The sequence below is a fragment of the Arvicanthis niloticus genome, chromosome 13, assembly GCF_011762505.2.
Source record: "Arvicanthis niloticus isolate mArvNil1 chromosome 13, mArvNil1.pat.X, whole genome shotgun sequence".
Classification (NCBI taxonomy): Eukaryota; Metazoa; Chordata; class Mammalia; order Rodentia; family Muridae; genus Arvicanthis; species Arvicanthis niloticus.
The window spans coordinates 41,861,709-41,889,653 of record NC_047670.1 but is presented as its reverse complement, the minus strand read 5'-3'; the positions used below and the strand labels follow the sequence as shown (position 1 = coordinate 41,889,653).

Sequence of the window (27,945 nt, the reverse complement as noted above, 5' to 3'; positions counted from 1 at the left end):
GTTCAGATTGTGGCCATTTGCAAATCTTCTGTGCAGGTGACTTCATGGTCCTGTTCCAAGGACATATAAATTATACTTATTTCTGTGTTTTTTTACAAATAGAAAAAAAAAGTTTCCTGGCTGTTTCCTGGGGCTTGACTAACACCCCTTCCAAGACAAAGTGAGAGAAGGCATTCAGATGCCAGCACTTCTAACAGCGCTAGAACTCAAGACAAGTCTCCTTGCTCCAAACAATATTTTAAATCTTGGAACAAGTATTGTCCTTTTTAAGGGCCACTGTTTGCATTTGTGTCTCTTTGTTCTAAAACATCTTTAAGGCAAGTAAGATGAATGAGCAAGGGACTGTTGTGCTTCATCTTAGAAGCAAGAGCATTGGTGTGGTAAGAGAAGGCATCTACTCCTCAACCGTTGGCTTGGCATACAATAAAGAATAATGGGACCCAAGGCTGCTGACCCTTTTAGTGGGGATGACTGTTACTATGTTTGGTTGTAGCTAACGTTAACAGAGGGTCCTGTTTTCATATAATGCAATTTCTATAAAAAGTAAATATATTTTGGAGAATCCCATTCTTATACATTTTTATTTATTTTCTTTTAATTAATTGGTTAATTACTTTGGAGGTCTTGTGTTGCTCTGATTTTTGTTTTTGAGACAATGTCTAAACTGTGTAGCATAGGCTGGTCTTAAACCCATGGCAATCCTTTTTCTTCAACCTCCAGACTAATGGGACTGCAGGAATATAAGACTACATCCAACTCACAACTTCCTCATGTATGAGATAGTGTGAGAGCTGTTTTTAAACCTTTAAAGAGGACAGCGTGGTAGTACACACTTATAATTTCACACTTATAATTTGAGAAATGGACACAGGAAAGATCTTGAGTTTGAGACCAACCCTAGGTGCAGAGGGGACTATATTTCAAAAATTAACAAATTAATAAATAAGATAAAACAATATAGAATAATGTTATGTGAACCAATTTCTGTGAGCTCTAGAATGTAATCCTTTACCTCCATGATGGGTACTTTGTCGTGTCTGTATCATGCATAAGAAAAGTGACACAAGAAATATTAACTGCAGAAGTCACAAAACTCATAAGAGAGTCTGGGGGTTTCACAGAGGTCTGTAACCATAAGAAACTGTGGAGCTATCATTTGTAGATTTGCAATGTAAGCAAAACTTCACCCAGAAAATAGGTAGAAGGACACTCAAAACTCTAATTTACTGGTGTTAATTGAAATGAATTTTAATTAAATAACAAACTGAATTTACCTATGCAAGACAAATAAAACATTGGCGGGCTACATGTAGCACGAGGCCATTCATTTTTGAAATTTGCTTTAGTTGAAGACTGTTCAGACTAAGAAGTAACTTAGCAGAGGCAATGGTTTATTAGAGGAAAAAACCAGCTGTCAAGAAATAAATTGGCATACAAAAAAGAACACAAATGGGTTTTAGCAACATCAAGTCTCTCCTCATAATGTAAGAATATTGGAATGACCTAGAATTCCGGCAGATAATAATTGCTTATAGAGAAAATACAGCTCTCCCTTGATGCCTGGAGGAACATTCTAGCATTGTTTTCTGGATGCTACAGGTGTTTGCCATTCTTAACAAAAGAAATCATGTGAATCTATGGAAATTCAGAAATCAGACATTACAGTATGAAAGCCCCAAGACTGAAAGGCAAGGAATTTAATTTAAAGGAATAAACACTCTAGGCATTGTTAGATATTTGGTAAACTTCACAAACACAAAGCAAAGCCTCTTTTGCCACAGCTTCCAGGTCTGTCTTCTCATCTTCCTGTAGGAAGGTAAGCATGGCATTAGCAGTCCTTGACTAAGCATGCCAAAGGAACCTCCTCCAGGTTTTGTCAGTGTGAGGGGAAAAAACATGGTCCCATGTGCATGATCTTCCAAGTTGGAATAATGGATACAATGACTTTATGAATTGTTGGCTTTTCCTTAGGAATGAACCATATGTAGCCAGGGCAGCCACATCAGAAACTGAAGACCAAAGCATGATGGGGAAGTTTGTAAAAGTTGAAAGACAGGTAAGCCCTTCTATTCCATATACATATACATCATATACATACACATAAACATACACATATACATGCTTTTCTCTTCCTTTTAGATTTATTTGGTCTTAATTTATACATATGAGTGTTTTCCTGGTATATATGTATGAGCAGTACATGCATGACTGATTCCTGCAGAGGTCCCTGGATCTGGAGCTATAAATGGTTCTTAGCCACCATGTGGATGCTGGGATCCAAACCCAAGTCATCCCCAAGAACAGCACCTGCTTTTCACTGCCAAGCCATCCTTCCAGCTCCACAGAACTGTTTTCTAGGTGCCATTTTTTCATATGGAGATAAGGCATAATAAATATCACCTACCAGTAAAAAAAAAGATAGGGAAATTAATTTTAATTCCCCAGTTTTGCTTTTCCTGGCTGGGTGAGCATGAAATAAAGTCATATAGCTGCTGCCTAAGTAGTCCTTACAACTACACTTCACATGTCCCTTAGCCATGACCTGTCATGAGACTTACAACATCATCAATCCAATGAGGTTATTTATTCATTTATCTGATTATGTGAACTGTCAGAAAAGGAATAGCACACACAAAGGTGCACAGACTTGTGTGCATGCACAGGTGTAAGTTGTCAGGGAAGGCACATCTCTCTCACACAGAGACGTACACACACTTTTGCATCTGTGCTCCAAGCACTCCTATTTATGAATGCCCTACCCAAAGCAGAAGCAGCTTCCATAATTGCTCGAGGGATCCTACTGGGTCTCAAGGTTTGTAAAACTCCATTTTCGCTGACACTGCCCTCCAGTGCTTAAGTTTCCAAGTATTAGTAACAGACACTAACAGCATGTATGCTTACACAGAAGGAAATTTACACAAGACAAGAACCCCACTTCTTGACTGAAATAGTACCATCTCTTCCAGAGGAGGACAATGGAAGCCTGTAACATTTATTCACAAGCTGCCTGTGGGCTTACAGTCTTTGGCTCCAGTGACGTCCTTGCCTGTGTATTTCTAGATGAATGTTAATATGTACACAGGGCCATCTAGGAGACAGTTGTAGCTGTTGTTATTGCTAAGACTTGTAGTACAACTTTTCGAAGAAACATCAGCATAGTGACTGTGGCCCTTATCCCCAGAGAACTAGTGATTCCAGGTGCTCGTATTTTTCAGGTTCACGACATGGGGAAGAAGCTGGACTTCCTCGTGGACATGCACATACAGCATATGGAGCGCCTGCAGGTACATGTCACTGAATACTATCCAACTAAGGGGGCCGCCTCCCCAGCAGAAGGGGAGAAGAAAGAAGACAACAGGTATTCTGATTTGAAAACCATCATCTGCAACTACTCAGAGACAGGCCCCCCCGACCCTCCTTACAGCTTCCACCAGGTGCCCATCGACAGAGTTGGCCCTTATGGGTTCTTTGCACATGACCCTGTGAAAATGACCCGAGGGGGACCCAGTTCTACAAAGGCTCAAGCCAACCTTCCATCCTCCGGAAGTACATATGCAGAGAGGCCCACAGTCCTGCCCATCTTGACTCTTCTGGACTCATGTGTGAGCTACCACTCTCAGACAGAACTTCAAGGCCCCTATTCGGACCATATCTCACCCCGCCAGAGACGCAGCATCACTAGGGACAGCGACACACCTCTGTCCCTCATGTCCGTCAACCACGAGGAACTGGAGCGGTCTCCGAGTGGCTTCAGCATCTCCCAAGACAGAGATGATTATGTATTTGGCCCCAGTGGGGGTTCGAGCTGGATGAGGGAAAAGCGGTACCTGGCTGAAGGAGAAACGGACACAGACACAGACCCCTTCACGCCCAGTGGTTCCATGCCCATGTCATCCACTGGGGATGGTATTTCAGATTCCATATGGACCCCTTCCAACAAGCCCACTTAGAAGGGGTCACTGGCTGACTCCTGGTACTGTAGACAGACTTTGTACAGCTCACTTACTCTCACACCTAGCGCTTACAGTGGGGACTCCAATGGCTGTGTCAGGCGCATGCATGTGCACAGTGGCCCCCCTGCAAGCAGGGGCTTCTCACAGCCTTCTTCCTCCCCATGTCACTGCAACAAAGTCGCTTCCTTTTCAGCATGGTTTGCATGACTTGACACTATATAAAAGGCACTGTTAGTCTCTTCTAGATACACATTTATCTGCTCTTCTTCCTTTTAATCACGATTGAACAAGTACAGGGAGACTTATTGATGAGCTGTGCTATTTGTTTGGTTGGCTGGTTTGGGTTTTGATTCGGATAAACTGAGAGCATAGTTTAAGTTATTTCTGGGCTCATTTCCCCTCTGTGTAAAATGTTCCAGTTAATTTACTCTTTTTCTAAAGCAAGGAAATAATTTTCTCAACCAAAACATACTGCATTACAATGAGGCTGTCCTCCAAGCAAACAGGAGAACAGGAACAAGATAGTCATTCAAAACCCCAAAGCCAAGATTTCAAAAAATTATTTCACTGAAGGAAGGCTGGCAAAATTATTTCAAAGCTCTCAAGGGGACTTAGTCTACCCGTTGTTCAGTATTGTGCCTCAGTTTTCCTGTCTATGAGATGTTGGTGATCCAAAATATAATATCCCATGTGTTATGGACTGGTGAAGAGAAATCTTACACATCTACCACAAACATTTAAAAAAAGTTTCCAATTTAAGTAGCCAAAGATAATAAAATTTACCAGAAGTGGGGTGGTCTTCTAGGCAGGAGCTAAATTTGATGTCTTAAGATGAAATTCCAACTCATTCTTCTACCTTGACTATACTTGAATCCAAAATGGAGATTAGAATCAAGAGCAATCATCTTTCCTTGTCCTCTATTTCAAAGTGAGATGTTTTGGGCCCAAGGCAAATGACATGCCTTTAGATGCTTGGTAGTCCTGTGGAGAGGACTCAAAACCTCCACCTGAGGACTCATTCCTTGCCCCAGACTCCCCTCACACTGTCCCATTTGCATACTTGGATCCAGAAATCATGCCAAGTCACCAGCACTCTTTCTCCATGGGATGTAATCCCCAGTCTTTACTCAAAGGGAGAAGAAGGATGTCTGCTTTGACTGCAAAGCGTGCTTACTTGATGCTTTAGAAGTGGGATCCAGGATGGGGAATGCAAATTAGTCATAAATATACAAATAGGAAGAATTCCCAGAATCACCCAATTTTATTGTCCAGATTTTCTCAACGAAAATACTAGAACCACACAAAATCATAAGAGCTCCTGAGGTAACAACCAACAGCTTAGAAAGTCCTGCCCTGCTGCAGAAGGATTGATGTTAAGCACAAGCCACCATGTGGCCTATTGGAAAATGTTGCTACTTGCTGAAAACCAAGGAAAAAGTTAGACTCTGGTTACTTTTTGTGGATCACTACACCATGGTATTAGTGTCTCAGTCATTTCATGCCTCTAAACACGTGTTTTAAAATGGTTGCCATGGTGACCATCAAAACGATGGAAATACCCTAAGTCTTTGAATACAGCTCTAACCAGTGCTATTGCTGTGTTGTCAAGAGCCATAAATATCATGACAGATACCTAGTTGATGTTTTCATCAATTCCCAATGCTAGTATTCTACCCTGTGTTGGGGAGACTGGTTTCTTATAATCTACATGCTGATTGGTTCTGTATAAAGTGCTAAGAATACAGTAATGATGAAAGTTTGTCCCCTGATGATAGGAACTTAAGCCTTCAGTTCCATAAATTATGTCAAGCACTGTGAAGTGGCAGAGGAATAGCTTTCTTGGACAGTATCATGAATGGATATTTGGATAGTGACCTTTAAGTCCAAGGCAAGTGATACATTGATACAGTCACACACATTTGAGGTAAAGTATTTCTGATGGTTTTCAGTTGATTTCCCTGGCAATCTGAAAGACAAAGGCTGTGGACCTTTCCCTCGGTTCTTTCAATATGACTTCAGTCGTGCCATTGTGGCTATAATCTAAGAAAACTGAAACCTCTTCTTGAATCTGCTCTTCCTATAATTTTTTTTCCACCAGAAATAGATGCCCTACCTAGCACCTAACATATGCTGTTCTTTTTATGTGCATGAGTTATCAGAAACAAAAATGATGGAGAATAATATGTGCCACTTGGTTTTCCCTAACATTAACATTCTTTCACAACCTCCTAGCATTGGTATGTTACATTCCGATGCATTTTTTTTCAGGAGTTCAAATGGGGATCTTGGCCAAGAATTCTTTGAACTGGAATTTGCATTATTTTCCAAGCAGGCTCTAAGTGAGTAGTCCTGCTTTCCTGGTGATTCAGTATCAGAGTGGCAGGAATTAGTTTTGATTGCCAAGCTGGCTGTGTTTAGTCAGTTGTCTGTATCAGCCAAACACATATTTCATAAAGGATGTGTACTAACGGCTCTAAGAGCTGCTTGTTCACATCTAAGAAAACAAACAGAAGAAAGAGAATAAGATAATCTGGAATTCTGTTGAAATATCCTTTTAAAAAAAAAAAAAAGAAAGAAAGAAAAAGTCTAGACCGCAAACCAAATGTACTTATCTGAACCTGTTGATACACTGCATGGTCGCCATGGCTGGTGTTCTAGTCCTCAGGCTGAAACATCAATGTGTGTAATTCAGGCAGAGTAATCCAGGATAATATCTGAATAATAGTAATCCAGAAGGCACACCAGTAGCTCCGCAGCTTGCCTAGGAAGTCATAACAGTTTAAACAAAAACCCAGAAATACTGAGAAATTAATTTCATCACAAAAACCGGGAATGGCTTTATCAGGTAAAAGCATGGTCTCATATTATATTTGGCTGCCATGTTTTAAAATATATTTAGATTTTTAAGTTTTTAAGAAATGGAGATGAAAGTGTAACATTACAGTAGTATAGTACTTTTCTACCATACCTTAAATTCTGGCTTTGATCCTTAGCATTCCACAACACAGCACACACACATTAGATGGACATATTTTAGCAAGGAAAGAATGATAAGAATGAATTTTAAGTGCATATTAAAGATAATTCTATTAGTCTGAAGAAAGGTGAAGTTGTTACACTTTAACTATTAAATATTTCCATATAAGCAGATACTAAAACCTTAAGAAAAATGAAATTGGAGAAAGGAGAGAAAAAAACCAATGATTTGAAAAAGTTCTTTTCAATAACTGTTTGTTTATAAAACTTAGAATTCAGCCTTACTCGATATGACACTGATATTCTAAAATCTTATTTTTATGAAAAAATAAATAGAAAACACCAAAGTGTATAGGTACAACTAAGCTAATTAACTAACACTTATGCATTCTATATCTATTCTGTACAAAGCCATTCCTAGACATTGTAGCTCAAAATAAACACCCTTAGAAAACAGCATAACAGAATCTACTCGCAGTTTGCCAACATTAATCTCATAATTATATGCTATTCTGAGAGAATAACAAAGAAATATTTATTTAGCAAGATTTTCTAGATAGCACTGAATACCAAGAATTATGCAACAAATATTCAAAGACCGGAAAGCCAGTTTCTGCTGTAAGAAAGCTTGTAGCCTCAACTGCTGATGGTCATTTTTAGACTCTTCCTACCTGATTTTGTGGCTTTGGACAACTGCCCACTAATATGAATACTTCCCCACTGGGAGCATTGAATGGGGACTTTGCACTTGAGTTCATCATTTCATAACATCCAATCAGCAATGTAAGCACTTGGGCTCTGAAGAAGGTTCCTGGAAAAAAAACAGTTTTGTTCTCTACACCCTGCCACAGTAGAGGCCAGACAAGTAGCTGAGGCATCTGTTTCACCATATTGACCAAAAAGGGCCTAGCACAGGCCATGGCACAACATCTATTTGAAAAAGAAAGAATTCAATCTGCCTATGGGAACCTGAAGATCAGAGTATATGGAGGAAAGAGAAGAAATGTTCTCAGAAGTCAAATATACTTTTGACAAGGATGCCAGAGAGAACCTGGTTCCCATACCCAATTGCTACCCCAGACAATGCTGCATAGAATAGATACTCTTTGGTTCTCATGAGTATGTCCCATTAGGCATCTGAGACCACCGAGATGTTCTTGGCTTAAGAATTTGTCTTCACTTGTCTTCAAAAGCATGCTATTTCTACCAGGAACTTTAACCTACATATACTTTCTGTGTCCAAAAATATTCGAAATGACATACTGCTTTTACATGGCTCAAAAACGACCCATCTTTACCCTAAACAGGGCAGCAGGTAGCAGCTCAGTGGTGCCCAGCTATAGAAATCTTAGGGGTCAGAGCACCTATGTAACTTTCATAGGTTTGGAAACCATCGTATGAGGCTAGTGTTGAACAAATGAAAATGGGATAGAGATGACTTGTATAAAAATTTGAGCTTTGGAGCACTGAAAACTAGTTCAGTCTATTTAAAATTTCAAGTGAGACAATCAACTATGTATAAAGTCTTTAGTGCAGTGACTGGTCCATACCAAAACTGTTAATAATTGTTTGTATCTGTTTTTATAGTATGTATAGACTCCATTACATCCGTTAGTGATATTACCTATGGACTCTAAGTTTACACCAGAAAATATTTTTTTAGGAAACAAAAAGCTGGTGGAGAAATAATCCATATTATTGCATGATGAAAACTAGGAATTTTTTTAGTTGTTCTTTAACTATATGTACCTGTCTGCAACTGAACATGATTATTTCCCCCATCAAAATGTGCAAGATAAGGAATACTGGAAGGAGCATTAAGAATGTGGTTCTCAGTTGCTAGCTGGTGATAGTTCTATTGGAGAAAGAGTGCCAGATGTAGCAGTGTTCTCTAAAATGTGACTTAAAGGAGATACAGACAAAAAGAACTAATTAAATATAAAAGGCAAGCCAACTATGACGTGAGGGCTACCAGGGAGCACCCCTGCCATGAATCAGACATTTTCAAGAAGGTCAAAACTTGTTCAAATTCTTTTCTGTAGATATGGCCTCGGCCTTCAACAACTTCAACGTCTTTATCCCTCTAGAATCATAGTTCAACAGTATTGAAGAGATGTCATTTCACATATTCTAAACTACTCAGAGGAAGAAATTAGGGCAGGACACACATGCTCAGAGATCAGGGACTCTAACCAGGTGTCATGGTGATTAAAATAAAAATCAATTAGCAGAGTGGTCCTAGGTCTCAGGTATCCTGACTCTTGATCCAGATGTTAGAGACAGGGGAGTATTTCTGGTGACCCTAGAAGATAAATTTTCTGACTCCCTTGAGAAACAGCTAGACCAGAAATGTTTTTTGAAACTTCACTCTGTCATTAGAATAGGAATGATGCTCCCATGTCGTAACGATGACCCTTCTGAATGTTCCATCTTCAGAGGGCTCAGGGAAACCACCTGCTGATGAGCGCACCTCGGGAAAGACCTAAGAACAACCTTTTAACCATGTGCAAGACTACTCTCTACCTGTCTGACTATTCCTGCTTTGTCTCTTCTTATGCTGCCGAGATTGGACAGGATCATATGTTTGGTTCATCCCTGGACTCATTCTGATCCACTCATACCTTAGGTTGCACCCTCAGATACAGGCCCACTGAATGAGACTTCTCCATAGGGTTAATTTAAGGAGAATCTGATTTCCTTGGGAATCTGACTGGCTGAAAACTTCCAGTTGAACCAAAGGTGACTTTGTGTACTGGAATATCTGGGGTTTGCTTGAGCAGGCCTGGTTCCTCTCACTTGACCCTAGGGGATCCTCATCCTTGCCATTTCATAGATATATACTCCTTGGGCCTTTGCCAAACACTGTATTGAATCTGTCCTTCTTAAAACACATCATGTCTGTGTAATTGTGGTAACACTTTAGGGAAAAAACTGGCCTTTCATGACCCACATGCAGACCTTTAGACTCTCCACTTGAGCTCTGCTTACATCTGCCAGAATTTGACAGCCCCTCCCCCCCCCCAAATCTGTATTAAACCCATTGGTAAGATAGGCTGTCTTAGTGATCCTGGTTTGGGCTGATCCAAAAACTCCTGAAGGAGTCAAAGAAAAAAGTGACACATTAAGGTATGAGTTTGGTTTATTGGATTATTTTAAAGATTGTCATTCTGCCTGAGTCCCACCCTCACCCCCCTCACCCCCGTTCCAAATAGCACTCTTTCAAGATTGAAATAAGTGCCAGGAAAGAATAGTAATCTTTTGACATATTAAAAATTCAGAGATCTTTGTAACATGAGAATGGCTTAAAACTAGCCAAATCCAGCCTGGTACTTCGGATTATATCAAACTACAATTGGAAACTTAAGATTTAAGAAAATGAGAGAACCTTTGATTTTAATGCTCCATTCTCCAGCTCTACCCACAAAACTGGAATAGGAGAACAGCTCCCCCTGCTTTCTCCTGAGGAGTTGCATGCATGAGACTGATGCAGTTCTCTGATGCTGCACCCTCAGTGTAAGCCCACTCGAAGGCTGTCATTGGCTGCACAGAAATCCAAGCTGAACGAAAAACAGCCACCTAGATGTCACACAGTACAAGAGAAAGAGCTGAGATTTTACACAAAGCCATGGATCTCAAAAGCCTTTCTATCCTCTGGCCCAACCTCCAAGTCTTCCAGGGCAGTAGGAATGCTTCTCAGTCAGGCCCTGTGGTCCCTAAGAATACTTTTCCCTCCTCTGCACAGTCAGCTTTCTAATGAAATGATCGCAGACCCACCCATGCCCTGGAGAGTAGAAGAATGACTGTCAGCGGCTCCCTTTGGCTATTCAGCAAGTCCTTTGAATGTTTTCACCATCCAGCTGTCGGAGGCAGAAACTGATGCCACATAAATTATTTAGACAGTTCACATTGGAGTCCATTAGCCCTTAGAGTTTGGTGGCCACAGATATTCCCACAAACACCCTTTGTTCTCTGTCCCCACAGATCCTCTGTCACTGTATTTGCCTGAACAAGTTCAAAAGTATCCCAGGCTCAGCTGACTCTCAACTTCTGTCTCTAAACTGTATCTTTATTTTCAAGGCTTTGAAATTTTGCAGGCACAAACAGGCCTTTAAAAAAAAAAAGTTCTCTGAGAGGCCAAAAGTGCAGATCAATTATTACTCCATCTTTCAATATTAAGAGAACAACAATCTGCATGAACACCAAATGGATCTCCTAACTGGGCCATTCTTTACCCTTCTAAATCCATTTCCAGGGAATGGGAGATCAGGTCAGCCCTCTAGCTCTCCCTGAGGGCTAAAAAGAGGATTTGGATAGCTCTTCAGTCAATTCGCAGACCCAAGCTGTTAGAGCGAGAACCTGTGCCAGGTTCTGAAAAGCTTACTTAAGGTGTATGCACATTATCAGTTTTTTTTTTTTTTTTCTGTTTTAAAAAGAAAAAAGAATCTCTTGCCTAAGATGGGCTGTGACTATTCCCCCCTGGTCCTGATGTAACAGTGATGGAAAACACTGTGGAAGAACAGATTGAGGTTTGCAATGACATGAATCACTGTATTTGATTTTAGGTTGATTTTATTTCACCCCTTTTTACGGCATAGAATTCTGGTGCCTTGCTCCCTGGATTTGTCTCCGTGCTGAGTAGGCTCTCCACATTCTGGCTTACACGGGAACACAACTATTCCACAAGTGCCCTTTAGTGCTCTTTATAATATGGTTTCCTGTAATTTTTAAACTGTATGTGTAATTTATATTCTGCTCTGTCCAATATTTGACAACTTTAATAGGTTGATTTCCATATATATTATGCAAACAATTCTTACCTGATTTTTTTATGTTCTATCTCAAAATCAATAAAGATTGCACCACTTATTAATAAATGGATGTTTCAATGATTCAATGATTTGGAAAAAATGATTTGGAAAAAAATTTCCAAAATGCTTCAGAGCAGCTCTTTGGGGTTGTATAACAAAAGGTCAAAGGCACTGGGTGCTACAGGAAAACCTTAAAAATATAACAAATACAACAAAGATTTATTTCCTGTCCAAATGAAGGTCTACTGTAGACTGTCTCAGTGCTTAAATGTGATTCAAAGATTTGTGGTACTTTTAGCATTAAATATACTGGAAACCAGTTCCATCCGGCAATCAAGCAGAGCCAGGAAATGAGAAAATGTGAAATCATACCATCTTCTATCTGCCTGGGATTCAGTGACTATTCCTTTCTAGTCACATTTTCATTGGCCAGACCTTGTCATGTGGTACTAACAAGCCTGCACAGGACAGTGAGATATGTAGTCTTCAGTAGAGCTCAGGATGAGGAAGTGGTATTAAAGCCAAAAACTTTCCCTAGAAATGACTACAGTTACAAATAGACACATGAAAACAATTTATTTGCAGAATTTGGCAAAAGTTGTCTTCCTATTAATGGTGCACGTTTCAAAATAGCCACATCAGAATATGCCAGTTCTCGGTTGTGAATTGGGATACTGGTGAATACACAAAGGTATGGATCAATTTTCCAACTTTGTCTCCTAAACATTTGGATATTTATGATTCTTGATTATATAACATTCTTACTATTTTTTTTGTGTCCAAACTCTACTTAGTGTTGTTCAAAAAAATACTTATTACTTAAGAGACATTCACTGGAATTCTTCTACACTGTGCCTAGCATTTGAGGTACATTATGTCACCACCAAATCCCAGGACTACATTGGCATTAAGATCATTTCAATTCAGTGACATGTGTAATGATCAAGAGTGTATGGACACACTAAGAAAGATGCTCACCCCTAGGAAAAGCAGCGACAAGCTTCCTGAGAGCATTGCTTGCTTTCTTCTAGGAAAGGCAGGGGAGAGGAAAAGGCCCACTCAGGGACAAACATCTACAAAAGATGAGAACAAAGATGAGAAGACCCATGCCTATACAATGCCTAACCTAGAATACCCTCCCCAGCCCTGACTCCCAATTCTGGGTTTCCTCACCTATCCATATGGTTACAGGATTCATATGCCTTCCCAGTAGAAAATCACTCCAAGTATTTAAAAATGGATAAAAAGACACTTTTAACAAAATATCACAGGACCACTTCTGGCTAATGCACAAAAGAAAATAAACCCAAACTATTATTTTACTGGCTCATATAAACCAATTTTGACCTTAGGTTTTGCATTCCGCATACACTGTCATCCCTAAATCTCTTTCAGGTCTGGGCTGAAAGTCACAGGTTTTTGAACAGAGTTAGGAGACTACAAGTCTGGCATGTGGGATTTACAATAGCAAAGCTATTGTCGGAATTGTTTTTTAAAGTATACCAGCGTTGTTGCCGAGGGTCATCCTGCCCAGCTGGCAGAATTATGCATTCCTGATAAGAAAACCAGGATTTGGTGGCAGGCAAAGGCTTAATGGTGGTTGTCATCCTGTGCTGTCCCCTTTGAGCTTCCTGTTATGTGTGTTTTGTTTCAGATGGGAAAGTGTCCATTGGTCCCTTGTAAGTCAAGGTTTTGTTATGGGGTAAATAATAATTGTCAGACAGCTTGATAAACAAAACCTAAACCTCAGTTATGTTCGAGTCCCCACATTTTCTCTCCTGTGGTTTCTCACAATGCTGGCGAGTGTACTACCTATCTCCTGGTCACTTCATAGGCAATGCTCCGTTAGCTGAATTCTACATCGTGTAACTTAATATTTCTTAAGCAAGCTTATTAGTAAGTCCTTCATAGCATCAGTTTTACTGCTTCAAGGTCCCCTGCATCTCTAACCCAACAGGACATGTCAGCCTGTCTCCACAAAAGCTCTGTTCCTTTTGCTGTCTCCTCCAGTCTGTTTTTCTCGTATTTTGGTCTGTGGTCTCTCTTAGATGGTTAATTCTTTGCCTGCTCCACAGAATGAACTTGTCTAACTTCAAAATCTTCTTTACAAAGGGCCTTAGTTTCTTCTCTGAATCTGGTCTTTAAAAGCTTCTCCAAAGCTCATTGCTATCAGACATCATGAGAATAGGAGCTGATTCCAGCAAGCACTTAATGAAGAATCTGCACTGCGAGCCTTAGTAGGTGTGGAACTATTATCAACCCCATTTTACGAATTGGGGCTCGGAAGCTAAGAGAAGTTCAGTCACTCACCCAAAGTCACAGAGGTAGAACCAGAATTTGAGCTGAAAAAGTCTCATTTCAGAGCTTGGATTCTTGGCCACTAATTCACGAGAACTGATAAAGACTACATCAGTTACCATCTGTGAATGAAGCTTACTCACTCTCTTCCTTTGGGCTTCTCCAGCAACTTGACAGTGTGGGTTGTACCCATCTGAGACCAACTAGGTCAAAAAGCCACCTTATTACTATGGAAGTTAAGGGGTTTGTGTGTGCATGTGTGTGTGCGTGTGTGTGTGTGTGTGTGTGTGTGTGTGTGTGTGTGTGCATGTGTAGGACAAATGTTTGTCAGGTGTTTTTCTCAATTGCTCATGGCAATATTTTGAGACAAAATTTTCCTATAGATCAAGTGAATCTGGAACTCATAGCTCAAGCTAGATTGGCTATCCAGCATGTCCTGTCCGCAATGTCAGACATGTACTGCTGTGCCTGGCTCTTTTACTAAGGTTCTAAGGATATAACTTAGGTCTCCATGCTGTACAACAAGGAGTTTTCTGACCCCTTCTTCTCTGTCCCAAAATTAAGATTTTAATAAAGAGATTACTTATGAAGATTAGGCTAGGATTTCACCCTGGAACAATATGGTTTCCCAGAGCTATAAACAGCACAAAACCTTTAACATGAACCTTATTACTTTTACACTCAAAGGTCCTAGAGACCTAATCTCTGTGACCTAATGGTCTTAGTCCACAGGCAGCCTTCTGAGAAGTTATTTAAATTAGACCAAAAAATCGTTCCAAGAACACACAGAAGCTTGCTAGAGTCTACTATTTGCTGGCTAAAGGCCACCCCGTGATGTTAAACAGCACTCTTGGGTCACTCTTGCCACAACTGAATGAGCTCCAAGGTGTTGCAGCCCTCAGGTAGAGAAGTGAAGAGACACACAGTCAAAGAGGGTGGAGAGATGTCTGCGTAGAGACCTAGACTTCAGCTTGCAGTGAGCTGGAAGGCAGGAAGGAGTGATCTGAATCAGGTAGTATCAGCATGTAGCTCACAAGTCCAGTTTAAAATCCTACTTACACAAACAGAAGAGTCAAGCTACAGTGTAGGACAGTACAGGTGAGCTGACTAACACCAACAGCAGGATTTCTAATGCCCGGAGCCTCTTGGAATAAAGGCTGTCATCACTGCTCTTCTACTACAAGATCAGTGACTTAGCTTCAAGGGAAAGTCCTATGGGCACCTTGTGATTATGGGATCATCATGAACCTTGCACCCATGTGCACATTCTGCAATAACACTCTCAGTCTCATGAGTATCAAATGAATGGAAGATAGACCTGAAAAATTATATCCCTGAGACAATAATCCTTTTCCATCTACATTAATGCAGCAAAAGCCCATTCATAGCCTCACATCTTAGATGCTCCTGGGACTCTACTATTCTTTTCCCAGTTTCCTACAATGAGCACAGGCATCCGATTGACCCAGATGCTGATAGTTTCCCCACACTAGGGACGTGTAAGGTATCTTCCCTAAGAAAAGAATGATTGTCCTGAGTCCTGCCCCAGGTCTGAAAACATTCATACAGGTCATCTTCTGGTTCTGGTCAGGTCAGCGTTGGGTAAGTTCAAGGCCAAGGGAATTAGCAGAGGCAGTCAGTCGATGAGAAGAAATTAAAGAAATAACAGTGGTCAAGTCATAGAGGGCTGTTAGTCTATTGGCTGTTCTTATTCTAAGTGAGGAGAGATTCACTGCAATACTTTGAGATGTTATTTATATTGAAAATGCCTGAAGGGCACAAAATAGAACCAGAAAAGTCAGTCTGGAAAAGTATCATTTTGACAGCAATTCAAATGAGAACCATTTAATTTCATGGAGCTGCTATTGTAGAGCCTGGTGATTGAACCCAGGTCCTCTGGCAGAGCACCCAGTGCTCTTAACCACTGAGCTATCTCTTCAAAGGGGAGGCTAAAGGGGGTCTGTGAGGGTGACCCTAGTTGAGATTCCTACTAGTGGGAGATAGAGAGACTAAAGTGGCCTGCAGCCAGGGAGGACTTTCAGTAGAAGGAGGGAGACATCAATGTATCCACAAAGCTTTCAACCCAAAATTTATCCTGCCTACAGGATGCACAGGGATAAAGATGGAGCAGAGATTGAGGGAATGGCCAGCCAATGACTGGTCCAACATGAAACCCATTCCACGGGAGATGGCCAGCCCCTGACACTAATAATGATACTCTGTTGTGCTTGCAGACAGGAACTTAGCACAACTGTCCCTGAGAGGCTTCATCCAGCAGTTGATGGAAACAGATGCAGAGACCCATAGCCAAACATCGGGCAGAGTTCAGGGAGTTTTGTGGAAGAGTAGAGGACAGAATTGAGCGAAGTGGAGGGGTCAAGGATGCCGCAAGAAGCCCTCAGAGTCAACTAACTTGGGCCCATGGGAGCCCACAAAGACTGAACCACCAACCAAAAACCTTAAAGCCCCAACACATTTGTAGCTGATGCACAGCTTGGTCTTCATATGGGTTTCCTAACAATTGGGGTAGAGGCTGTCTGACTGTTGCCTGCTGTTAAGTCCCCTTCCCCTATTTGGACTACCTGGTTGGGCCTCAGTGGTAGAGGAGGTACTTAGTCTTCCTGAGACTAGATGTCCCAGGGTGTGATGGTACCCAAGGGTGGCTTCTTCTTCTCTGCAGAAAAAGAGAGGGGTAATGAAGAAAGGGATTTGTAAGGGTGGGACTGGGAGGAGAGGAGGGAGGGGGCTGCAATTTAGATGCAATGTGAATACAGTAAATAAGTGAAAAGGAAAATGAGAAGCATGAATGCTTGCACCAGCAGAGGTCTTTGGAGTCTAGGGAAATGGTTCAGTGCCTTTAGCACTTGCCAAGAAAGCATCAAGGATTGAATTAGCATCTATAGAACCTGTATGAAGCTAAACACAATATCACCCATCTATACTCCCAGATCTTCTCTAGAGTAATAGCAGGCAGAGACAGGAGTATCCCCAGAAGCACATGGGCCAACTCGTTTAGCATGCTAAGTGAGGGGAGCGGGGGAGAGAACCAAGAGAACCTGATTCAAACAATGAGGCAGGCAAAAACCAGACAGTGGAGATGTCAAATTCACACAAAGAATGAAAAGTTAAGAAGATGATTTAGGGCCAAAGATATACCAATGTTTATCTATATGTTTACATTATCTTTCAAGTTCTCATAAAAAAAAAAAAAAAAAAAAAAAAAAAAAAAAAATTTAAAGCCATAAGGCACAATAGCATGGCCTAGTAACCAAGCATAGAGAAAAAGGAGGAGCTCGCTAAGGACTGAATCCTACAACATTGAGAGAGTAAGAAGAGGAGGAAGAACCAGCAATGTGGGCTGAGTATGAACATCTAATAAAATAATGAAAATCAAGAGTGTGTCATTGAGAAAGGCAAGCATGAAGTATCCTTAAATAAAAATAAATAAACAAATACATAAATAAATACATTAAATAAAAAGGGCTGAGAGCTACTGAGACTGAGTGCTGCTGAGTTCCTGTCTGAGAAGACAGTCAGCCATTTGGAAGCCCTGGAAGAGCCATATTGATGTCATGCCTGATTGTTGTATCTTGAGTTAGGAGAAGGAAAGGAATAAATATACTAAGTAACAGAACAAATCTGACAATTATCACCTTAAAAGGAAGAGATGGAGACCTATGAGAATGCAAGGAAGTATTTGTTTAATTTTTAAAAAAGAGAGAGAGAGAGTATTTTGCATGCTTGTGAGGATGAGTCTATAGGGAGGAAGAAATTGATTTAAGGATGGGGAGGGCCAGCTTTTGCAGAAGCCCAGTCTTTCCACCAATTGTGACAAGAAAAACAATAGACATGAAGGCAGCAGTTTACTTAAGGAGCTTTAAGAACAGGAGGTACAGCAAGATGTATAGAGAAGGACCTGCCGTACACCCATGAAATCAGGACCAGAGGGGACAGCAGGAAAACAGCCAAGATCCTTTGTTAAGGTTGTCTTGGGAAGGAACTGGCAAGGCATGGCAAGAGTGTTAAAGGTTCCGTGAATCATATCAAGACTCTGGTGTAGCCTAGCCTAGGGGAAGCGTAAAGCAGAAGTATCCTAGCTGAAAACAACAGATCAATGGAGGAGCTAACTGGGGGAATGCAAAGCATCCTCCTCAACAAACAGGAAGTGGCCTCTGAAGAGAGACGAGGCCCTTCGTGGGTGAGCAAGATCCCAAGGGTTGAGGTATCACGAGATGACCCGATGAGTGGTTCTGGAAATTGAAGAATTGGGGCAGCAGCAGCAGGGTCCCTGATGTCATGGCAAGTTTCGGGACAGCTTAGATAGCACCATTGTCTCCTCTCTAGCTATGACCATCAGCACAGGTGTCAGAATAGGGGACAAGGAGGAAACAGCAGCCATGGGAAGGCGAAGGTCACAGGTCCTATCCAGACCCTTGTGAGCCTGTGACAGTTCCAGCTTTAAAACTCCATGTTTTACATCTACTTGAATGCAACCCTGCAATAGAAACTGTAAAGAATTAAACAAAGGGGCAAGGGATGTAGCTCAATGGGTAAAGTGCTTACTAAGCAAGAATGAGGATTTTGATTTTTGATCCCTAAAACCCACATAAAAAAAGTTTGACATGGCTATACATATCTATGACCTGAGAGCTGGGGAACAACAGCAGGGTCCTGGGGCCTCCCTGCAGGTTCCATAAAAGACTGTGTCTCAAAAACAAAGCAGAGAGTGATAGATGAAGACCCAGTGAAACATGACACACACACACACACACAAAATTGAAACTTTCATGCTGAAGTGAGTACTCCTGGAAGTCCTGGCATTCGAATAGGAACTACCAGTGGAAAAGGTTCTGGTAACTTCGTGCACCTGCATCTATACATGCATGTCTCCTGTCTCCTGTTTCATCTTCTCTATGAACTGCAGCCCTTGGTGTAGAAAAAGTACAGAGATCCTGAGAAGGTTTCTCTTCCTAGTTCTCACCAAAATTGTAAATAAACACACTTCTGATTACTCTTCCGCTACTTGTTGGGTTGCTTTGTTTGTTTGCTAAACAGCAAGTATCAGGTGTTAGATTTAGCTGTCATTTCGGGTGTTGACCACGGTCACCATGATCTCCTGCTGAAACCCCTGTAAAAGGCAGAACTCTAAGTCCTGAAGACACTTCTGGCCCACAACTCAACTACCACTCTCTTATTTCACTTGTCAGTTGTGTTTACTAGGATGCAGGAGTTGGAACTTAAGCTCTCTTCCAGAGAAAGGACAACAAAGCTTCTACCTAAATAGAAACATGCAGGCCTGCAGGCCTGGGCCCTGGCTAGTTTACTGGGCCAATTCTGGGTCTAGAAAAAAACAACCTTACTTCATTTAGTGATTTTATTCCACACAGCACCTATCAGCCCTAAGATTTGTCTATGTGGGTTTTGTGTCAACAAAATAGTCTCCTTTGCTTATTTCCCCCCTAGTTTGAACAACTTGACATTTTCCCCCTCATTCACAAGTCTCATGCTCATGGGAAGTTGGCTGGCTTGAGTCTCCTGCTCTTGGTACCTGCCAACCTTGACCTCAGCCTGGCCACACTTCTACGGAAGCCCCTGGCTGGATGTGTGCCAGGTGATGATGTATCCAAAGATGACTAGGACAGGAAGGGAGACTCATCACCTGCTTCCTGCTGTGCCATTCCCTCCACAGAGTAATTACTCTCAGGCAAGTTTTCCCATCCCTGACTGAATCACTGCTTTGTCATTCAGCTCACGGATTCTATTCAGCTTATCACACAGGCATTTTTCTCTGATGGAGATGATCCTCTTTCACTGCCCAGAGTTTGGGGGAGGATTATTATTCTTTTTTTTTTCCCAGAGGATTTAAAGCAGAGTTATCAAGCCTTTCCCCATTTCCACCCCCTGTATCTTTCACTAAGAACTCATATAAGTCCTACCACTCTGACCTCACTGCTAATCTTCCTGGCTGTCTAAGTTCTTTGAAGTCATTCATCCTCCTCGGGAGACTGGTGAGTTGTATACTATAGATATTTTAAGCTGCCTTTGGTCTCCTCACCCCCAAAGCACGAGTTCAGCTAAGGAATGCTGTAATTCCTGTGTTCTGGCTCCTGGAGGCTGAAAGATAGAAGAGTCCTTTCTGCCATATCTCCAGCATGTTGAGCGAAGAGTTTGTACTTTGATCACAATCTGTTGCCCATTTCCTTTAGTGTATTGATTCGGATCTTAAAGCATTCTTGAGCCAGTGAGGGAATAGATTGTCCTCACTTCTGAGATAAAGAAAATATGATCTTCATACCAAGAAATTAAACCGATAAGTGAAGAATACCCTGAGACCTGTCTAACAGCAAGGTAGCTGCTGCCAAGTTTAATTTTTCCAGGTTAAGTAAATCTCAACTCTGTTATGGGCTCAGACAGGAAACAGATAACTCCTCCTGGCTTTTCTGGTCTTCTTGCCTTGACATGGATGCTCTCTAGGCTTCATTTTCTTCAGATTACGGAATAATGATGATAACAACTAATGGCAAGGTGCCTTTGAGAATCAGTGGGTTACCATACGTGACAGTCTTAGCAGGAGGCCCTCCATCTCTTCCTCTTCAATAGAGATTTTGAAAAGACAGCCCCTCACCTGTTTGAGTTGCTCTAAAGGCTGTGTGGGATTAAAATACAGGGCAGTTATCACCATCTTAATGGCCCTGAGCAATTATTAACCCAGCCTCTACTTCTTCTCCAAAAAGGGAGTGGGTGCTAAGCTAGAAATTAGATGAGCAAATGATTGTAAAGGTACATGGAAAGTTAAATATCTCACAATTACTGTGGCTGATCAGGCCCCTGAGGTGCATTGGTGTGAGCATTTCTTCCATGTGGGTCACTGTGATTTCTGTACCCCTTCACAGTGCAATGGGAAAAGTAGACTTGCTTGTCAGTTCAAGCCAAACATTGACGATCTGTGCTCTGTATTAACTGGAAACATTACGATGTTTACTGAGACTCCAAAAGTTAAGATCTTACTGCACATGCCACCAATATCACAGCTGTTGTTAGTAAAAAAAAAAAAAAATGCGGATGTATTATGAGTAGCCATTATAAGACTCTTGGGTGGATCTTGATCCACTGGTCTCAAGTATCATTTAAAAAAAAAATCTGTCTCCTTGGGAGATTCTGGGTTTCTAACCCTTCCATCCATTAAAATACTCAAAAGTTATCAACTTTATTTTTAGCCTCGGGTCCTTTCCATGACTTTCTAGGGAGATATTTTGCAGGTAGGGAAGACTTCCCAGCTCTACTGTTGAGTGTTGTGTTTAGTTGTCTTGGACTGGGTTTGATTTTGGGGGGGGGGGTTAATTTTTGTTTTGTATTTTTTTATTGGTTTAAAACAGGGTCTCGCACTGACCCTGACCTGAAACTTGCTTTGTAGCATAGGCTGCTTCTGAACTCAGAATGATCCTCCTGTCTCAACCTCCTGAAGCCTGGGTTTACAGACATGAGCTATTGCCTGTGGTTCTCCTTTAAGAAGCCTTGTGGCCACAAGCCAAGGGGTCCACTCCTCATCTTTTTGTTTTTATATTACATAAAAGGTCCTATCTAATATGATAGGCATATAAAATAATACACAGAGACTGTATACAAACATGGAGGCTTAGTACATGGAAGCTAGACTACCAACAACAACAACAAAAATGTCTTATTTCCTTTAATCTTAGTATCAATCCCTGAGGAACTGCAAATTGCGCTAATAAAATTTAGATTAAAGGACGTGTGGTATCCCCTATGCTTATTATGTTGGTCCTCGCTGAAATGAAATAAAAATCTCAAAAGGCAACTAGATCCAGAGGTTTATGTGCTGTTTTAGTAAGACGTCAATAAAGCTGTGAGAGAAAATATATTCAAAGAAAGGGTCATTTAAGCTTCTAGGTGGGACATTAAGTACATGAGGGAAACAGACTGAAGACAAGGCTTACTTTAAGGTGAGCTCTGTGTGCAGACCTGACTCTGCTAATTTTCCGTCTTTTTTTTATAGCCACGAAAGTCTTTCTAGACATGGGAATTATGGCAGAATCCATTCCTTGGAAATGTGTGTGCATTTTGTCAGATAAGGGAATCACTGAAAAGGTTACTTCCTATGCCTGTCAATTCTCAATAGCTTTCAGCTCAAAATAATCCATGTGCCAAAGTGTCATGTCTTAGAGTGGCTTAATTCCTCAGGGCTTTACTGTAGTCATTACCATTGCTGATTTACTTCTTTGCTAAAGTCACTGAAGGAGCAGTGGATTGCAGATATTATAATAATAGCCATGGGGAATGAGCCACAAAAATGATAACTCAGTTTTATAGCAAAGTATTTGACAGCTGATATAGATTTATAAGATAAATCTGCCACATGGAGAAAAGTATTTGTTTGCTTGTTGGAGTACCAATGTTCTTTAGCATCACATCTTTAGTTAACAGTCGGGTAGCTCCTCTCTGCCAAGTTCTGCCTACTGCCTTATACACACACAACATACTTTGCTGTTCTCCATAGCCCCCAGGGAAGAAAGTGAAACAGTTTTAATCACCCAAACAGATGAAAAAATGGCAGAACCAAGGAATAAGTTCATGATCTTTGACTCCAGAGCCCTTGCTTTCAAACAAATGTGCCATAAGGCTCAGCACTTTGTTTGGACTGTGAGAAGGTCTAGTTAGATATAGGTTACAAACCCCAAGGCTGGAGTCACGTAGAGGGCTTCTGACTTAGACACATTCTCTAAGTCTACCCTACCCTAAATTATCCCACAGTAGCCCAGGTTTGCAAGAGGAAGATTAGACAGAGAAGAAATGTTAAATTCTACCCTGAGTTCAAGTTCGGCCCATCTACTGTGTAAGCTGTGAAATTCTTTCAAGAACCCCCTGTCTCTCCAAACCTGTCTTGTCTCAAGCTGTAAATCGGATACACTAAAATAACATTCTTGGCTTGTCTCAAGCTCAGTTTAACTGAGTTTTCTCTGTTTTCATTTGCTAATTCTGCTTACCTTCCACCAAACATAGAGTTGATTCTGTCCAATGGAGATGAATGGAAAGCTAAACTAAGGGAAAATTACTTTTTCCTCCATGGACAAAATCCGCAGAAATTGTGGTCTTTAATGAAGTTTAAGACATTTACTTTAAGTAAATGGATATGTTTGACATGATGATCAGCAATCAATAAAATACATGTAACTGTTACAGAAATAGAAATAGTGACTTTTTGACATAAATTTGTATTTTCTCATCATCTATGTGGCTCTGATGCAGACAATGAAGGGGAGGAAAAAAACAAAAGATAATGGAATGTTAGACAGTTAAGACCCTTAGGCACCCGCTCTAAACCAACAATTGCACTAGCTGCTGGATTTCATCACCCCATTCACTCTTCAGAATATACTCATGACTGCCCATTTTATACATAAAGATCAGCAGGGCACAGAAATGTTGTCTGGCCCTGGAGGAAAGACTTCATTCTATACACATTCTGATGCCCCTAAGCAGAAGACAATGCTGACTTCACTGCAGGGAAATATACATCAGTGTTCTGTGTGTCATGTGACACACAGAAAGTGATCAATAATTTTTGTCATTATTATTATGTTCTTTTCTACTGTAGCTGTCATGCTACAGAATAAACTCTCAAAGATGGCTGGCACAGAGGCCACAGAGTCGGGCAAATTGTAAGAGTTACCTACATTGATAATTTTAGTATTTAATATGTTAAGAGTATGTTAGTAGTACTGTTTTGTCTTTGGAAGCTATTTCGCATCTTGGAAATTACATGAATGCCCGAGAATATCCAGGTAAACTTTCCATATTTCCAGATCCCTGAAGTCATGCAGAGTAGGTCCATGATTCAAACACAGATGATAACTAAGAAACAAACATCACTTTCTGCCAAACACATAAGGGCCGCTCTGAGACCCACAAGCTGTGCCCTTCCCTCTGTCACCATAGGTAGAGAGTCTACAGCTCACAGGTTACCAGGTGAAAAGCTACAAATTGGTAGAGTCCATAAAATAAGGTTCCTCCGTAACTGTGTAGTCAAGAGCTTCCTCTCCAACTGTTCATAATCAAACTTGGGGATTAACAAACGATGAGCCTTGTTTCAAATTAAGCCAAAGAAATCATGGGGTCCATTTTTTATCTCAGCCCAACCTAAGCCTTTCCTGAAGAGATTATATTCTAATGACTTCCACAGCGCTGCTTTCGGAACATTCTACATCAGCCTGCTTACTAAGCAAGCCTGGCTTCCTCTAAGAGCTTGATGTTTTGTTCCCAGGTTGTCAAAGCTTCCAAGCATGCCGAACTTCCTGCTACATGGTCCTCCAATGAGGCTGTGTCTGGACCTTGCCTGTATCCTCTCTCTCTGGAATACAGGTGGGCTGCTCACTTCCTTGTATCTGTTCTGTATGTTTTATGAGCGTGTTACTGTGCTTTAAGAACCCCAGCAGCAATACCTGAGTGCACTATCTTAAGTGCTTTGACCAAAATGCTGATCACATTGTTTACTTTTCCTGTGGCCTTTTGTGCTTGAGCATCACAGAAGGCTGTCTCCTCTACCACCCTTGTTCGCAGCACCAGGCTTTATTTGCTCTCCCACCAAGGGAGTATTCTGAACTAGCTCACTAATTCTATTGTACCATTCTCCACTTGTCAGCCTAAGTGACTGTTGGATACAGATGATTACATCACTTGATAGTATTCTTCCATGGTCCCCACTCATCCTACACAAATGATTCAATGTTGTCTTATTTCCGTTTAGATAGTAATCCAAGTTCTTTATGTGCTCCACATGCTCTTGCTTACCTCATCTACACCAACTCCCATAAAATGCCCACCTCCTTCTTTCCTGATGCTCCAACATGTTGATCTTCAGCCAGCTCTTTAGAAAGATGCTCACAGGTAATGTAAGACTGAGACACGGGCTGTTTTCTGTATGTAGAACAGCACTCTAGCACTTAGGGCCTAGCCAGATATTGTTTCTTCTCAGATCTCAGGTCACCATGCCTTCTCAAGGAAGCCCTCCACGTTGCTTCCATGAGATCAGGTTTTCTGTCATCCATATTCACATTCCACTCAAAGCACTGTTTGTAATTATTACCCTTTACACTATTGAATTCCCTTCTTTTATATCTGTCTCTCCGACACATAGAATACCTAACAAATTCTGTGGCTGAGTAACAGTCTCAATCACATTTGTCTTCAGTAAATATGTGATGACTAATACTTAATGAACAAAACACATGGGATTTTAAGCAAATCACAGAATTTGAGATGGAGTTCTCTCATCTGTAAACATAGGTAAGCTAGACTCCTGTCTGATGTTATGGCTTCACTGTAACTTCTTTAATGAAACCTATTTTTATTTTATTTTATTTTAGTGTCTGGTCTTAAAGGAGAAGTCAAGAAAAATAAGGAAATGGCTCTCCTGCCTACAACAGGTAGGTGGTTGGCATCTCCTCAGCTCACTTAACTCCAGCAGATTCCTGGAGCTCTCTCAGTTAATTCTTCTGGGGATCCTAGTAAATCTTCACAGACTGTAGTTTTCTACCAAAGAATACAATTTATAATGGAAATGTTGTTTGACATCATCACCTGTGGAATGGCTCTCTTGCCTTTTACCTTTCCTGGTTTACATGGTATGAACTTGACTTGTGAAATGTGCCTGGTAAAACAGCTCACATGGCAACCAGACACTGCACATCCATTCGAAACTTTTTAAAACATAAGCAAGATAATGTCTTCAGCATTCATTTGGGCTTTTAGGAAGGATGGAAGTTTCTCCATATTTTCTAAATTTTCCTTTTAAGTAGATCACCCAGTGCTTCAAGAGGCAGATGGTACAAAATGGGCATAAAATGCTTCCACGGGAAACCAATTCTCTCTCTCCAGAGCCACCAGCTGTCCCAATATCCTGTGTGTGAGTGTGATCATTGTTCACAATTACTTGCTCTACTTGAGCCTCCAAGTTTCTCCCCTTTAAACAGAAATTAGAAAGAATAAAAGGTGTTTATTCTAAGAAAAATACTAGGTGTTGGGTGTGAAAACTATCAGATACCAGCCATTGTAACATGTTAGTGTGGTGGGGTGTTTGTGTGTGTGCTTGTTTGTTTGTTGTATTGTTTTTATCCCCAAAAAGCAATATAATAGAGGTATATAGTCTGTCCAATAATTATTTGAAATAAGCTTCTTCATGACATGCTTTTAGACACCTGAGATATTTCCAGATACGATGGCACATGCCTATAACCCCACACCGAGGAGGTAAGGGCCGGGAGTTAGCTGCACGTTTGATGACAGCCTGGGCTACGTTGAAACTGTCTCAGAAAAACAAACAAAAACCAAAAATATGAATTAGCAGGAGAGTGCAATCATTAAAGGACCGAGGTCAATTCCCAGAGCCCAAGTTTTTTGTTTTGTTTTTGTTTTGTTTTTAAGGCAAACATGGTGAGGTGCACCTGCAATCCCAGAGCTGCAGAGCTAGGGATGGGTAAACCTCTGGAGCTACTTAACCAGTCAGCTTAGTCTACCTAAGTTTCAAGTTTGTGAAGGACATTATTTTTTTTAAAAAAGAGCAAGGGTGGGCATTGTGTAAGATATAGCTGCCAAGGTTATCTTTTGATCTCACTCACATGTATGTGCACTGGTACACATGTGAACATACATGAACACACACACACAATCTGGAATGATCTGAGAGGTGAAGAATACAAAAGGTACATGCTTCCACAGAAAACCATTTCTGGTTGTCAGCAACATTTACTGTACATTTCAAATTTGTTTCCAGAGACTGAAAAACAAGGATTTCTAACTTAAAAAGAGAGTGGCATATGGAACTATTGATGTCCAAAGCTTATGCTTTGTAGGGCTTGAAGGGGCTCCTGAGCCCCACCCCTTTCTGAGAAGCTACTCACAGTGGATGCCTTCTAGGAGAGCAAGAGCCAATTTTCTTTAAAGATGTTATCCCTATTAGGTCAAACACACCCCAGTGGATGGCCCCACACCCAGGAGTATCTGAGCAGCACAAATTGAATTCAGTGGTTTATAAATAAAGGAGGACATGAAGTTCACAGTGGAAAAGTGATGTTCTAGAATGTTATGAGACAGATGTTTCCTGGGGATATGAAACACACACGTCTACTTGTCATAGATGCACAGCTTACAGCATAACAAAGTACAGATATAACCAAAGTCCAACTCAGTGAACTAATGGGTTTTAACTGAAAGTAACTAGGATTACTTACAGGAATATGGATAAGGGGTCACTTATGGGAACAGAAATCATTCAAAGACAGCTACATCACCAAAGCCCATCCGGACATGTTGACAGCTCACAAAAGCTGGAAACCTGGAGTGCACTGCACAGGAAACTCAGCAGGTAGGAGAGTATATCTTCCAAATTGCTCTGATTTTCTTCCAAGACAGCTCAGCTGGTTTTTGTTTCTCCCAGGCAGCTGAGCTGATCCCAGCTTCTGCCAGGCAGGTAGGCTTGTCTGAGAGTGACTCTCAGCAGTCTTTGCTGTTTATATACTCTTGAAGAGGAAGGGGCCTAGTGAATATGATCAGTTTAAGACACTTCCTCAAGCTATTTTGAGTTGTTTACTTCCTGCCTTAATGAGTTTGTCTGCAGAATGGAATGCTGCATAAAAGAGAAACAGAAGATGGATCTGGAAAGAATTATGAGAAGTGTGTGTGTGTGTGTGTGTGTGTGTGTGTGTGTGTGTGTGTGTGTTGTATATGTGCATGTATATGAAAATTCATTCACTATATGTATTTATGAAATTCCCAAAAACTTATTAAAATGTTATATTCAAAAATCAACCATAATGTCAAAAGAAAGAAAGGAAGGGAAATGGTAGGTAGATTGATAGATAGATGGATAGATAGATAGATAGATAGATAGATGA

The 27,945-nt window shown here is 40.9% G+C and overlaps 2 protein-coding genes across 2 annotated transcripts in view; both read left to right on the top strand.

The window, feature by feature from the left end:
• Kcnq3 (potassium voltage-gated channel subfamily Q member 3) overlaps positions 1–6,509 on the top strand; it is a 288,668-nt gene extending 282,159 nt beyond the window's left edge. Inside the window, exons 14-15 of the mRNA XM_034517557.2 lie at positions 1,972–2,056; positions 3,216–6,509. Coding sequence (XP_034373448.2) covers positions 1,972–2,056; positions 3,216–3,950 — 820 coding nt within the window. The 3' untranslated portion in view covers positions 3,951–6,509. The remainder of the gene's footprint in view (positions 1–1,971; positions 2,057–3,215) is intronic.
• Positions 6,510–24,336: 17,827 nt separating this feature from the next.
• The window catches only part of Hhla1 (HHLA1 neighbor of OC90), a 36,242-nt gene continuing 32,633 nt past the window's right edge, over positions 24,337–27,945 (top strand). The window contains exons 1-2 of the mRNA XM_076911416.1: positions 24,337–24,415; positions 25,420–25,479. Of these exons, the coding sequence (XP_076767531.1) occupies positions 24,337–24,415; positions 25,420–25,479 (139 nt within the window). The remainder of the gene's footprint in view (positions 24,416–25,419; positions 25,480–27,945) is intronic.